This window comes from Octopus bimaculoides, chromosome 27 (genome assembly GCF_046866305.1).
Source record: "Octopus bimaculoides isolate indiv1 chromosome 27, ASM4686630v1, whole genome shotgun sequence".
Taxonomy (NCBI): domain Eukaryota; kingdom Metazoa; phylum Mollusca; class Cephalopoda; order Octopoda; family Octopodidae; genus Octopus; species Octopus bimaculoides.
The window spans coordinates 3,926,695-3,941,227 of NC_142954.1; the positions used below are offsets into that span (position 1 = coordinate 3,926,695).

At 38.5% G+C, this 14,533-nt stretch overlaps 1 protein-coding gene across 3 annotated transcripts in view; it reads right to left on the reverse strand.

Moving 5' to 3' along the window:
- Positions 1–1,764: 1,764 nt before the first annotated feature.
- The window catches only part of LOC106879119 (chloride channel protein C), a 44,300-nt gene continuing 31,531 nt past the window's right edge, over positions 1,765–14,533 (reverse strand). For all 3 annotated transcript variants that reach the window (XM_089343757.1, XM_089343755.1, XM_089343756.1), the window contains exons 8-18: positions 13,545–13,788; positions 10,223–10,414; positions 9,405–9,493; positions 8,603–8,733; positions 7,362–7,533; positions 6,561–6,741; positions 5,122–5,288; positions 4,343–4,519; positions 3,989–4,085; positions 3,181–3,276; positions 1,765–2,459 (exon numbers count right to left, since the gene is read on the reverse strand). In XM_089343757.1, the coding sequence (XP_089199883.1) occupies positions 2,220–2,459; positions 3,181–3,276; positions 3,989–4,085; positions 4,343–4,519; positions 5,122–5,288; positions 6,561–6,741; positions 7,362–7,533; positions 8,603–8,733; positions 9,405–9,493; positions 10,223–10,414; positions 13,545–13,788 (1,786 nt within the window). In that variant the 3' untranslated portion in view covers positions 1,765–2,219. The remainder of the gene's footprint in view (positions 2,460–3,180; positions 3,277–3,988; positions 4,086–4,342; positions 4,520–5,121; positions 5,289–6,560; positions 6,742–7,361; positions 7,534–8,602; positions 8,734–9,404; positions 9,494–10,222; positions 10,415–13,544; positions 13,789–14,533) is intronic.

Here is a 14,533-nt window from a genome sequence, read left to right on the forward strand (position 1 = left end):
GTCAGTGGCTGTCGAACGCCGACGAAGGAAAATAACCCTGAAATCCGGATCCGTTCGTGCTACAGATCATGGTGAGAGAGATAACTTCCCTTGGCAAACAGGACACAGTCGTGTGTCGATAAGCCAGCTGGAGGAGATGTCCTGCTGGGGCTAAAAGCAACAGTAACATCCACCCCTAGGGGTCAGCCACACTTAAGTGGCAATATACTACACTATATATATATATATATATATATATATATATATAAAATCATTAGCATTAATGACAATTTCTTGCAAAGAAAAGCAAGGGAGATAAATCTGAAAAATATAAATTGATTAAAAAATAATTAAAACAGACATTTATAAAATATCTGTCGTATGTCAGACCCGACATGACAGATGGGGGAAGGGAGAATGTGTGGGGTTTGGGGTGGGTGAGAATGTATGGCATTCATTCTCTTGTCAGGAGTATTGATGTTCATAATTGAAATAATCTGGTCCCAATCGGAATCTTCGACCAAATCACAGCATCTGCAAGAGTCTACGATTCTTTTAATGGTTTCAATTGTTGGAATGGTCACAGCCATGCTGTAATACTGATTTCAAAATTATATTTTTTCATGTTTTTTTTTTTTATTATTTTTTTTATTTTTTAGGGGATTTTAATCGATCCCAGTACGATGTCTCGTCACTGTTTTATCAAACCTCGGAAAGAAAAAAAAAAAAAAAAATGAAGGAATGAATATCAAATTGGTCCCGGGCAGGATTTGAACTCAGAACATTAAAGAGACATAACTAAATACAACAAAGCAGTTTGTCCAATACTCCACCAGCATCTTCAATCAATCCTCCAAACGACATGAATATATCCATAGATGTATACACGCATATACATACAACCATTCATCTGTTGATATAAACATCCAAACATACATACATACACACACACTCAAATACATAGGTTCTGCTTCTTGAAAAATCACAGTTAAAGTTACTAGATTCTTGTTCCCAATCTTTTATAAATTATATACTCATGCACCCTGTATTGAGTACTATTTTAACTAGTTTGTAAATAGAAAAAATTTTCTTAATCATATCCACATAGAAATATTCATACACACACACACACACACACACACACACATCATACACACACACATACACACACACACACACACACACACACATCATACACACACACATACACACACACACACACACACACACACACACCATACTTGCCAGTGTATAAGATGCACTCTTGCACAGGATGTACTTCTATATTTTGTAGAAATAATGCTAAATTTCCCTCTACCAAATCCACTCGCAAGGCTTTGGTCGGCCCGAGGCTATAGTAGAAGACACTTGCCCAAGGTGCCACGCAGTGGGATTGAACCCAGAACCATGTGGCTGGCAAGCAAGCTACTTACCACACAGCCGCTCCTGCGCCTAATATACATATATATACATATATATATATACACATATATACATACATGTATATATATATATATACATATATATATACACACACACACATGCATACACATACATAATATATGAAAATACATATATAAATACATATATATATATATATATATATATATATGTATATATACATATTATATATATACATATATATAAATATATACATACATGTGTATATATATATATATATATATATATATATATATATATATATATATATGTATATATACATATTATATATATACATATATATAAATATATACATACATGTGTATATATATATATATATATATATATATATATATATATAGATGCATGTATAAAAATAAACTTTTAAAAATAAACCATCTAAAAGACTTCCTGTATATTTTCAACTTCTTGACTTCTTTTTTTCTATATAAGTGTATGTATGTGTGTCTGTGTGTAGCTGACTGACTTCTGCACAGCTATCAGATGTAATAATAACAATTATTATAATAATAATTATTATTATTATTATTGAAGTATAGTCAACTTTGTGGTCCCACGTGCTTTTTATAATACATTTGGCATTTTTGGTTTTTTTGTCTCTTCTTCCTCTAAATTTAAATCACAGTCAATTAAGAAATAGATTCGTTAGAAGTTCATTGTGGAAGAAGCAAGGAAATATGTTTTAAAAAAATTATATAAAATAATAATAATAATAATAATAATAATAATAATAATAATAATACTAAAAAAGGTATTAATTCCTTGTAACTAGGAATCGGTCAAATAACTTCTAGAGGAACTCCTATTTCCAGAGTTTGTATTTCTCGGTTCAAGACTTTGGCTATTTTTGCAACCAGGTTGAAGTCCATTAAATCTTTCCTGGTTATCATGCCGACAACGGCATTTTTGTCATCGGTCACTACGAGATGACGCAATCCAAGACTTCGGAAAATTATGTACGTTCTGTAGAGGGAAAATCTCTCAGGAATGCACATTGCGGACTGGTTTATATATGGTTTCTGCGGAAAAAAACAAGAGAAGAACAAGGTGGAAATAATGGTTTAGAATTTTGGTACAAGGCCAACAAGTTCAAGGTGGAGGGGGTAAATTTATTACATTGACTCCCCAGTACACAGCTGGTACTTATATATATACATATATATATATATATATATATATATAACAATTTCAGTGTGGAAGGTGTTTATAAGCCATTTAAAATAACACAAAAACCGTTAGATTCACTTCAACATTTAAATTTAAGTTGTCAAAATATTTACGTCGCTTTGAGACCGCGACCTGTTCACTGACAAAATTCTGTGCTGCATCTCAGTAGAAGTCACCTATCCAAGGTACCACACAGTGGGACTGAACCTGGAACCATGTGTTGGGAAGCAAATTTTTTACCACACTGCTATGCTAACCCCACCCACCCACACACACATATATTTCAGAATGCTGTGGCAGTTATATGCACGTGCATTCCTTTCCCCATTTTCTTTCCCTGTGTCCTTTCTCCTTGTGTATCCTATTTTTCAGAAGAAGAGCATAGACTCGAAATGTTAGAAACATTTCCTTTTTCCCCAACTTTCTGAGCACCAACCTAATACCAACTCCATTTATTTGTTTTTACTTCACCTTATTGTAGTATCTTTTGCATTATGTATATATACACACACACACACACACAACTGTCCATATATATATGACAAGATAAGTAACATGCTTCCACATACTTACCAAGTCCACAAAAAGCTGTGTATATTGTCGGTTTGATACATAAGCCTTAAGCTTCTCATCCAGACCAGCAGGTTGGCCTGCTCTGTCTGGACGTAACTGAAACAGAATGAAGATGTATATGTGAGTACATATGTATGTATGTATGTATGTGTGTATGTATGTATGTATGTTCAGACAATAAATATGTGTATTATAGATACATATCAATGTAGATAAATAGAAACAGATAGATAGATAGATAGATAGATAGATAGACAGACAGAGAGACAGTCAAACAGATAGATAGATAGGCCGACAGACAGACAGACAGACAGACAGACAGACAGATAGGTAGGTAGGTAGGTAGATAGAAAGATAGATAGATAGATAGACAGGTGGATAAACCGACAGACAGACAGATAGATAGATAGATAGATAGATAGATACATTTCTTTTATTAGCCACACAGGGCTCAACGAAGATGGGACAAATACAATGTAGAGCTTTTCTTTTTGGGAGGGAGAAGGAAAAAAAAGGTGGGGGTCGATCAAAAGGGATCGAAAAAAAAAATAGATAGATAGATAGATAGATAGATAGAGAGATAGATAGATGGACAGACAGACAGACAGACAGACAGATAGATAGATAATGTTTCTTTACTGGAAAGGACCACAATGATGGTGATAATAAGGGTGTCAAAGATCATCATCGTTATCCTCATCACAACAACAACAACAATGATGTTAAGATCTTCCCAAAAAGGTAACTAGTGGGCACCAATTGGTGCCAACCATTCAACCCACAAACCCACCCATCAGTCACCACCTACCTCGGTGTATTCTATTAAAGTGACATCGTACAACTCGTTCTGCGCGTCCGGACTCTCAAACAATTCTTCCTGCAACATCAGCACATTGAGTTCCTGCCTGGGAACAAGAAATACATCACACTTCTTTTAGTTAGGGCAAACAAGAGATCAAACTAGAACTGACTCCAGTACTTGTTTTGTTTTGTTTTGTTTTAGTCTTAGTTTTCTATTATAATTCTATTGACATCTATTACGAAGACTAACTTTAACAAGTTTCTTAGCAATGAATTAATTCCTGGAAGGAATTGGTACCTAGCTTCAGTGACAACAAAATTGACATTTAAGAAATCATTAATTTCAGGTCGTTTATCTTACCGAGTAATGATTCCACAGAATGAAGAATCCACGTTACCCTTGGTCCTGACAATTGGAAAGCCTCCATGCTGAGTCTCACGGAGAAGTCTAGCAAGGACATCGACTGATTCTCGTTCTTTTACAACAATTACAGGATGAGACATGACATCGGAAACTTTGAAAAGATCGAGATTAATTCTGAAATTTAAAGAAAAATGGAATTTAATTACAGTCGCTTGACAACTGATCTTGGTCTGTTTACGTCCCCATAATGTAGTGGTTCGGCAAAAGAGACCGCTAGAATAAGTACTAGGCTAACAAAGAATAAGTCCTGGGGTCGATTAGTTCAACTAGAGGCGGTGCTCTTGCATGGCCACAGTCAAATGACTGAAACAAGTAAAAGAATCAAAAAATAAAACAGACCAAAAAAAATCCACGTTTTTCCAATCACAAGAAATCCAACTAGAAATAAAAGTTGTTTCCCCACCCCTACTCTCATTTCGTTTGTGTGTGTGTCTGTGTATGTGTGTGTGTGTGTGTGTGTGTGTATGTGTATGAGTTTGTGTGCAGATGTATATCTTTTGCTCATGTATATATCAACGAATGATATAAACATTAACAAGAAACAGAAAAAAATAAAAGAGAAAAAAATAAAAGAGAAATCGGAAAAGTAGAAAATTGATGATTGATCTGTTGTAATCCAATAACCAATCAGACCAGTTTTCAGAAATTGTAATATAAAATTAAAAAAAAAAAAAAAAAAAAGATTAAAAAAATGTAAAACGTCTGTTGTTACGTACAGTTTCTTGTCAATGACGACTTGTGGTTCTGGCGGTAAGAATGGGATACACTTCAACTCTAGTAACGAATGGTAATGAGGGTGGGTGAAGAAATCACCGATCCACTTTGCGACCATGATAGCAACCATGATTGGTAACAGAAACTGGACGTCGTTTGTCAGTTCAATCTGGATGGACACAAAAAGAAGTATTTAAATCAGTAAAATACAAGGGGTTGCTGAAAAGTTCCTGTATTTTAGGGTATCATGAAAGGCCTGGTTGGAGGCCCAACCTTCTGAGTTCATTTACAGGGGTTAGAAAAAAGTGAAGGACCGCTGCAATAAGTGTGTGAATATCTGAGACAAGAATATGTTGAATAAGATCATGATTAACTGATCCTCCCGTATTTTCTTTTACCCAAAGCCAGGAACTTTTCATCACCTACTCATGTATGAATGTGTGTGTGTGTGTGTGTGTGTCATCATCGTCGTTGTTTAACGTCCGCTTTCCATGCTAGCATGGGTTGGACGACTTGACTGAGGACTGGTGAAACCAGATGGCTGCACCAGGCTCCAATCTGATTTGGCAGAGTTTCTACAGCTGGATGCCCTTCCTAACGCCAACTACTCCGAGAGTGTAGTGGGTGCTTTTACGTGCCACCGGCACAAAGGCCAGTCAGGCGGTACTGGCAACGGCCACGCTCAAAATGGTGATTTTTACGTGCCACCTACACAGGAGCCAGTCCAGCAGTATATATATATATATATATATATATATATATATATATATCATCATCATCATCATCACTGTTTAATGTCCGTTCTCCATGCTGTTTGACATGGAGCTGGCTAGCAAGGAGCTGTCCAGACTCCAATTGTTTGCTGTGGCATGGTTTCTATGACTGGATGCCCATCCTAATCCCAACCACTTTACAGCGTATGCTGGGTGCTTTTCACATGCCACTGGTACGGGTGCCTTTACACAGCACAGCATGGGTGCATTAATGCAGCGCCAGCATCGGTTTTCTTTTACATGCCACCAACATCTGTAAAAGACCAGCCTGTATGCGTGGAAGACAGCGATTTTATATAGATTGATGTGTCTTTGCAAGTTCAGCAAATCACCACGGCTCCTGGTCCCTTGGTCATTTCCACGAGCCCCAGTCTCCAAAGATCCTTTCTCACCACTTCGTCCCAGGTCTTCCTGAGGCTAGCCCTTCCACACATAGCCTCCACAATTAGAACTCAGCACTTTTTCATGCAGCTATCCTCAGAGCAATATGAAATAACGAACCTCGCTGAAGGACACAACACACCATTTGACCCAAGAATTGAACCCACAATTCTTATGGTTGTATCCTTGGCACCCTAACCACTAGTCTACAAACATTCCAAATAACCGAAACCAATGGAAAGTACAATAAAAAAAGAAAAGAAAAACGTTGCAGGCTGGTACCTTACCATGATAACTGTGACGGCCTTTGTGAGACGTGTTACGCCACCAAAGAAGGAAGCGGCACCAATGAGGGCAAAAGCCCCAGGGTCCATCCAATTCCAGTATCCCTCATCGGTTGACTGGGAGCTGACCAGGATGGAGATTAATACACGCCCAATTGTACGGCCGTACAATCCACCAATAAAACTGAAACAGAAAGGCAGTAGTAGCAGCAGTAGTAGTGGTAGTAGTAGTAGTAGTAGCAGCAGTGGTGGTCGTGGTGGTCGTGGCGGCGGGGGGGGAGTGATGGCGGGGGAGTAGTGGGGTAGCGGTGGCGGGGTGGTAGCGGGGGAGAATGATGGCGGGGGGGAGTGGTGCCGGGGGGAGTGGTGCCGGGGGGAGTGGTGCCGGGGGGAGTGGTGCCGGGGGGAGTGGTGCCGGGGGGAGTGGTGGTGGGGGGGAGAGTGGTGGGGGAAATCGAAATGAGTAAGAGAGATTTATGTGAGCAGAGAAGATTTTATGTGAGCATAGAAGATTTATGTGAGTGTGGGAGTTTGATGTGAATAGGAAAGACTGACATAAGTGAAGAGGTTGGCTGTTATTTCTAGGTTACTATTCTCTGCAGATAGATAAGTTAGTGTTAATATTTAATAAAAGAAATATTAAAATGATTAACTATGAGATATGACAGAACAAATGGACGGAGAGAGAAGTCAGGTTTAAATATTTAACAGGCCAAACTATTAAACAATGAAATGGATTAAATATACAGATAATTGAGATGGAATGAGATTCTTTTAACAGAATTAGTATAATGGTAAACTTACAGCATTGGCACTAGGATTCCAGCAGACACAGCAGTTCCAGATGCCCAGCATACCATCAGGAAATAAAATGGTAAGACAGAACAGAGGGAGACGTAACCAAACTCAAATGGTGTTTCTCGAGAGAACAGATGTTTGACAGCATCTTCTCCAGTCCAGAACAAGAGGGTTGCAACTGGAATGAGTAAAGAATAAAGAGTAAAAGAAAAAACTGGAGAATGATTAAACAATAATGTCTCAGTCTGCTGAGATGTTTTCAAAACACAAAAACACAACATCTAACAGAATAAGCTGTCGGATTTCCCAAATAGCAAATGAATATTTAAATTTGTAAGAAACTGGAGTTTTAAAAATTCAAGAAAATTTGAGAAATTGAAATTGCAGGAAATTTCTTAGAATTTGTATTTATAAAAATATTTCAAGGCGGTCTGCTGCTGAGACTCCCTCCGGTCATTGCTGACCATGGGATTGCACCTAGAAAGTTACCCTTCGTGGCACAAGTTCGGACAAGGTGGTTTATGGAAGACCAGCAGTCACCCATGCACCTGTGACGTCGCAACTCCTTTCTACAGCTGAGTGAACTGGAGCAACGTGAAATAAAGTGTCTTGCTCAAGAACACAACACACAGCCCAGTCCGGGATTCGAACTCACAACCTCACGATCGTAAACTTGATGCTCTAACCACTGAGCCATGCGCCTTCCAGACGATCAACCCTTTAATAATTGCTTTCTTTTAGTACTTTTAGTAATCGTTACATACCTAATTAATAAGCAGCTTTCTCCATTATAGTATAGATTATTATTATTATTATTATTATTATTATTATTATTATTTAAGGTGGTGAACTGGCAGAATGGTTAGCATGCCGGGCGAAATGCTTGGCAGTATTTCATCTGCCGCTACATTCTGAGTTCAAATTCCACCGAGGTCAACTTTACCTTTCATCCTTTCAGGGTCAATAAACTAAGGACCAGTTTAGTATTCTCGCTTGGGAGAGCAGTTGAGTTTATTTCAGATATTCTCATTTTAAAAATCATCTCTGGTTAATCGTTGAGAGGATGTTGGTGTTACCTTGGCGGAGGTTTGCGCTCTCTGAGTGCTCTTATTATTATCATTATTATTATTATTGATGAGGAAGAGAAGGAAAAAGAGGCAAGGAAGAGTGGGATGAAGACGAAAAGAGAAGGCAGAGGAGGATTTAAAGGGAAAAACAAAAAAGAAAGAAAAAACATACGTGCTGACCTTCGTTATATGTCTCGTTAGTGTAATAGGTCGTGTTGGAGACACTCCATGACGAACCACGAGGACAATGGTACCGAGCGACAGATGACTCAACGTGGGTGTCAGTTCTGGAATCGTTCTTGCAGCTGTATCTGAAGAAAATCAAAATATTAGGAAGGTGTGGGGAGGTCGGGTTAGGGGGAAGAGGTGGGGGGGGGGGTCGACACAGGTAGACAACGGATAGACACACAGACAGACAGATACAAACAGACAGTCCCCTGTACAGTCAGATCACACACACACACACACATCAGCAACATTCGTTAATTTCTTGAAAATGGGGTCATAACCCCGAAATATTGAATACAAGGTAATCATCATCATCATCATCGTTTAACGTCCGCTTTCCATGCTAGCATGGGTTGGACGATTTGACTAAGGACTGGTGAAACCAGATGGCTACACCAGGCTCCAATCTGATTTGGCAGAGTGTCTACAGTTGGATACCCTTCCTAATGCCAACCACTCCGAGAGTGTAGTGGGTGCTTTCATGTGCCACCAGCACGAAGGCCAGTCAGGCGTTGTTTTCTTGTGATTTACCTTACATTTCCTTCGCATTGTTCTGGCCTTACCCACAATCCTAACATTGCCAGATCAGATTGGAACCTGGTGCAGCCAGTGGCTCTCCAGACCTCAGTCAAACCGTTCACCCAATGCCAGCATGGAAAATGGACATTAAACGATGATGATGATGGTTTTAAAAGGTGACAAAAGAAAATTTGTTTCAGGTGAGAGATGCAATTTGAGTAGCAAAAAGACTTACTTGATGTTGCTTGGCTGACCTTCTGCACAGGTGAATTGGCTGCAGGAAAAGAGGGCAGGTGCAAATAGGCAGACAGTTGTCATCACTAACTGAAACAGAAATAACAACATTTATGGTTTTCAGATGCATGGCTGAAGGATTAAGAAAGCCACTTTGCAACCACTCTGTGGTTTCAAGTAGATCTTTGAGAAAAATCTCAATAAACACATCCATAGCAACTAAAAATTCTTTGAAAGCCACCATAGTTCAAGACATATCCGATATGAACAAGGAGAACTTAATCTGAACTTGTAAACTATTTTGACCCCCAAGTAGAGGCAGTTATTAATGCTTATGGTGGTTTTATTGAATGAAATTATTAAACTGATAATTTACCTTTATGTTTATGTTATTTTTATAAAAATACAGGTTCTTTTCTGTTATTATATAAGAGTTTTTTTTTAAACCATATATCTGTCCTCAAATACCATCTGCACCCTGTATATATATATATAATAATATTAGGGACAAAATCCAAAAGTACAGGTAAAAACTCAATTAAAATCAATTTATAAAAAATTAAAATTAAATTGAGCTTTACAGAGTAAAATATATGTGACAGTGGATTTTCATCGATGAGTTCATGAACCTTGGTTCTTTTCCCTAAAACTATATAAAAAACACACACACAAAAAAAAATAAGACACACACACACACAAAATACTAAGATTGATTCGTTTGACAAAAATCTTTCAAAGTGATGCCCCAGCATGGCCACAGTCCAATGATTGAAACAAGTAAAAGAATACAAAAGCAAAGAATAAAATAAAGATACTCACCATCAGAAACACTGGTTCGAGGCATTTCACAATTTTGGCCGTGAATTTTTTCATGTGACTCAGGACTCTCTTCCTGGTTCGAGTCAGTTTGAGGGAGATGAACGTGAACAATGCTCCCAATATACCCCCAATCACTCCGATGACCAGGGTGGGTAAGAACATCAGGATGTTCACGTTTATGCCGTATGCAATCTGAGAGGCGACAGGAGGCAGGGTGGGGTAGAGAGAGGAAGAATCAGAAAAAGAAGAGAAATGGAAATAAAGAAAAAAAAGATTAATGTAACAGGTGCAGCCGTGGCTGTGTGGTAAGAAGCTTGCTTCCCAACCACATGGTTCCAGGTTCAGTCCCACTACATGACACCTTGGGCAGGTGTCTTCTACTATAGCCTCAGGCTGGCCAAAGCCTTGTGAGTGGATTTGGTAGATGGAAACTAAAAGAAGCTTGCCATATATATATATATATATATATTTGTGTATTAAGGCAACCATTTGCTTTATGTCAAGAAAAATATCTTAATATCTTAATTTTTCAAGTCAATCACATGGAGGAATGCTGTTCATCTCCATGGTAGCCTTAATACACAAATAAAAAAAAATCTATCCACCAATGTGGTATTGAGCACTCATTTTCATTGTGTGTGTGTGTGTGTGTGTGTGTGTATATATATATATATATATCAAAATATAATAAGATATTATAACAATAAATTAATATATTATGATGTATCAACTACACTATAATATAGGTGGCCATAGCAATTAAAAAACCAAAAAGGCAAAACACATAAATAAGGATGCAAAATAGCACCAGCAATTGCTAGAAATAGGAGCTAAAAAATATAACTTGAATAGCCAGACAAAATCACCAGCCTCATAAGATGTTCAGGGACTGCAAAACGGCAAGCCACAACATGTTTCTCCAGCAAGATAAAACACACGCACACAAACATGTGTATATATATGCATATGTAGGCTGAGGAATTCACTTCCCAACCATATTGTTTCAGATTTAGTTCTACAGCACACCACTCTAGCACCTCGGGCAAGTGTTTCAGTATAGCCCCAGGCCACCCAAAACCTTGTGAGCAAACGTGGTCGACTGAAACTTAAATAAAATGATGACATTAAAATAATAACAAACATTTATGCTACCCAATGTTGACGCAGACAAATAAAGACATCTCAAATGGTCACCAGAAAAAAAAAATCTACATCTACGAGCTATTTTTTTTTCTATGCCTACAGCAACAACGTGGACTAGACAACAAACCATATTTTCTACAGTTTCATTTAGACATCGGTGTAAAAGACAACATGCAAATCACCAAAGGGACAGAGCAGTTGTTCACTAAGTTTCTGATCATTAAGTGTCAGCTAAGGTATCATAAGCAGATTTGTGCAGAAAATTATGTATATGTATATATATATATATATATATATATATATATAGGCGCAGGAGTGGCTGTGTGGTAAGTAGCTTGCTTACCAACCACATGGTTCCAGGTTCAGTCCCACTGCGTGGCATCTTGGGCAAGTGTCTTCTACTATAGCCTCGGGCCGACCAAAGCCTTGTGAGTGGATTTGGTAGACGGAAACTGAAAGAAGCCCGTCGTATATATATATGTGTGTGTGTGTTTGTGTGTCTGTGTTTGTCCCCCTAGCATTGCTTGACAACCGATGCTGGTGTGTTTATGTCCCCATCACTTAGCGGGGTTCGGCGAAAGAGACCGATAGAATAAGTACCAGGCTTACAAAGAATAAGTCCCGGGGTCGATATGCTCGACTAAAAAGGCGGTGCTCCAGCATGGCTGCAGTCAAATAACTGAAACAAGTAAAGAGTAATATATATACCAGCTTAAAAGCTGCACTCTGTGAGGACTTCAAGCAAGACCCTGCAGAAGTCTGATAGGGTCCGTAGCCCAAAACTAAAGAGAGCAATAATAATAAAGCATTTATTGGTACTCGGCCAATATGGTATTACTTGAAATTCAGTAACTTTTAGATTCCCAATGTTTTTGAGTTCTTTTAAAATTCTAATTTTCAAATGTTAGCATATAACAAACTCTCATCCAGATCTGATCCCAATGCTGGATTGTTCAAGATCGAAATGAAGGGCAGATTTTCAATCATGGGATCATTCCGATTCCAAAAAGGTATAATATGCCTATGTAGAGCAAATGTACACTACGATAGAGTGGTCCCGGACAGACAGAATTTCACATTTATAATTATATATACATATATATATAGAGGTAGGCCCAGGAAGACCTGGGCTGAGGTGGTGAGGCAAGACCTTCGTACATTGGGCCTCACCGAGGCGATGACTACGGACCGAGACCTTTGGAAATGGGCTGTGCGTGAGAAGACCCGGCAAGCCAAGTAAGATCGTTGCCAGTGCCCCTGGACTGGTTCTTGTGCGGTTGGCACATGAGATGCACCATTTTGAGCGTGGCCGTTGCCAGTACCGCCTGACTGGCTCCTGTAGGATTTTCGAGCGAGATCGTTGCCAGTGCCCCTGGACTGGCATATGCGGGTGGCACATAAAAGACACCATTTCGAGCGTGGCCGTTTTCGTGCGGGTGACACGTAAAAGCACCCACTACACTCTCTGAGTGGTTGGCGTTAGGAAGGGCATCCAGCTGTAGAAACTCTGCCAAATCAGACTGGAGCCTGGTGTTGCCATCCGGTTTCACCAGTCCTCAGTCAAATCGTCCAACCCATGCTAGCATGGAAAGCGGACGTTAAACGATGATGATGATGATGATATCATAATTAATAAGTCTTAGGGTAGCAAAAAATATTTAGAAATTCAATTTACTATCGGTGGTCTAGCGAGAAAAAAATTAGTCAACAGACTATATATTATTGATTTAAAATACAGTGTACATTTAATACACATCAGAGATGCCTATAATCAGACATCTGACCCGCTAGAAAGAGCAGCCAAAGCTCTACACCACAATTAGGAATAATTTCGAAATGGAATGAAAAATAAAAACATTTACCATTTTATTTTTCATTCCATTTCAAAATTATCCCTAATTGTGGTGTAGAGCTTCGACTGCTCTTTCTAGCAGGTCAGATGTCCTTTTATGGGCATCTCTGATGTGTATTAAATATACACAGTATTTTAAATGAATATATATATATATATATATATATATATATATATATATATGCAAAACCCAACTAACATTACTAGCATTGGAACAGCCTGCATATATCCGTAAGCTTCAATGCATCTCCATTGGGTCGAAGAATTAGCAAAAAGCAGAATGATAATGCGGAACAGAAGCCACCAAGACAGAAAGCTGTAACTCACACTGAACAGAATGTACCTTTCCTTCTTAAAGTACCCAAAATCTCCAGTATAGGTGAACCGGGTGAGCGCCGAGTTGAAGAGGTCCGTGGTGAATGTGGACACCATGCAACAGAAAAAGATCTGCCAGGAGAGCGTCGTCGTCCAAAAGGATGACACTTCTTCCATAGAAAAGAGCAGACCACCGACTGGAGCACCGAATGCCGAGGCCACTCCAGCTGCAGCACCGGCAGATATGAAGTTTCTCCTGGAAAAAGAGAGAGAGAGAGAGAGAGAGAGAGAGAGAGAGAGAGAGAGAGATTAGTGAGGAGCAATATTGATATGTTGTTAAGAGTTCTACAATGAATAAAATTGCAGAAATATAATTCAGAATAAAACAGAAATGACATACATCAATAAACATATAAATACATGAGTTTTAGTGACATATATATATATATATATATATATGGGAGAATATATGAAAAAATAACAACAGACGAGGACAGGTGGTGTAAATAACAAAAGGATATATTAGTATGACGCTCGGGAATACGGAAAGTCTTTGACGTTTCGAGCTACGCTCTTCAACAGAAAGAATACGGAGACAAGGAGAAAAACACGGAGAAAAAAAATTGAATAGTGTTCAGTCAACGGTCAATCATAATAATGGCCGATCATATATATATATATATATATAAGAGACAAGTGTGCATACGCCGCTATCATCTCTGGCTAATCGTTGAGAGGATGTTGGTGTTGCCTTGGCGAAGGTTTGTGCTCTTGCTGTCATTATTATTATTATTATTTAATATAATAATATTATTATTATTTACAGAATTATTTACAGAATGTGTGTGTGTGTGTGTCTGTGGGTGTGTGTGCACATGTGTGTGAATAAGGAGTGTGCATGTGTGTGTGTGCATGAATAAGGGGTGTGGGTGGGCGTGTGTGAATAAGGAGTGGTATGTGTGAGTGTGTGTGTGTGTGAGTATGCGTATAAATAAGGAATG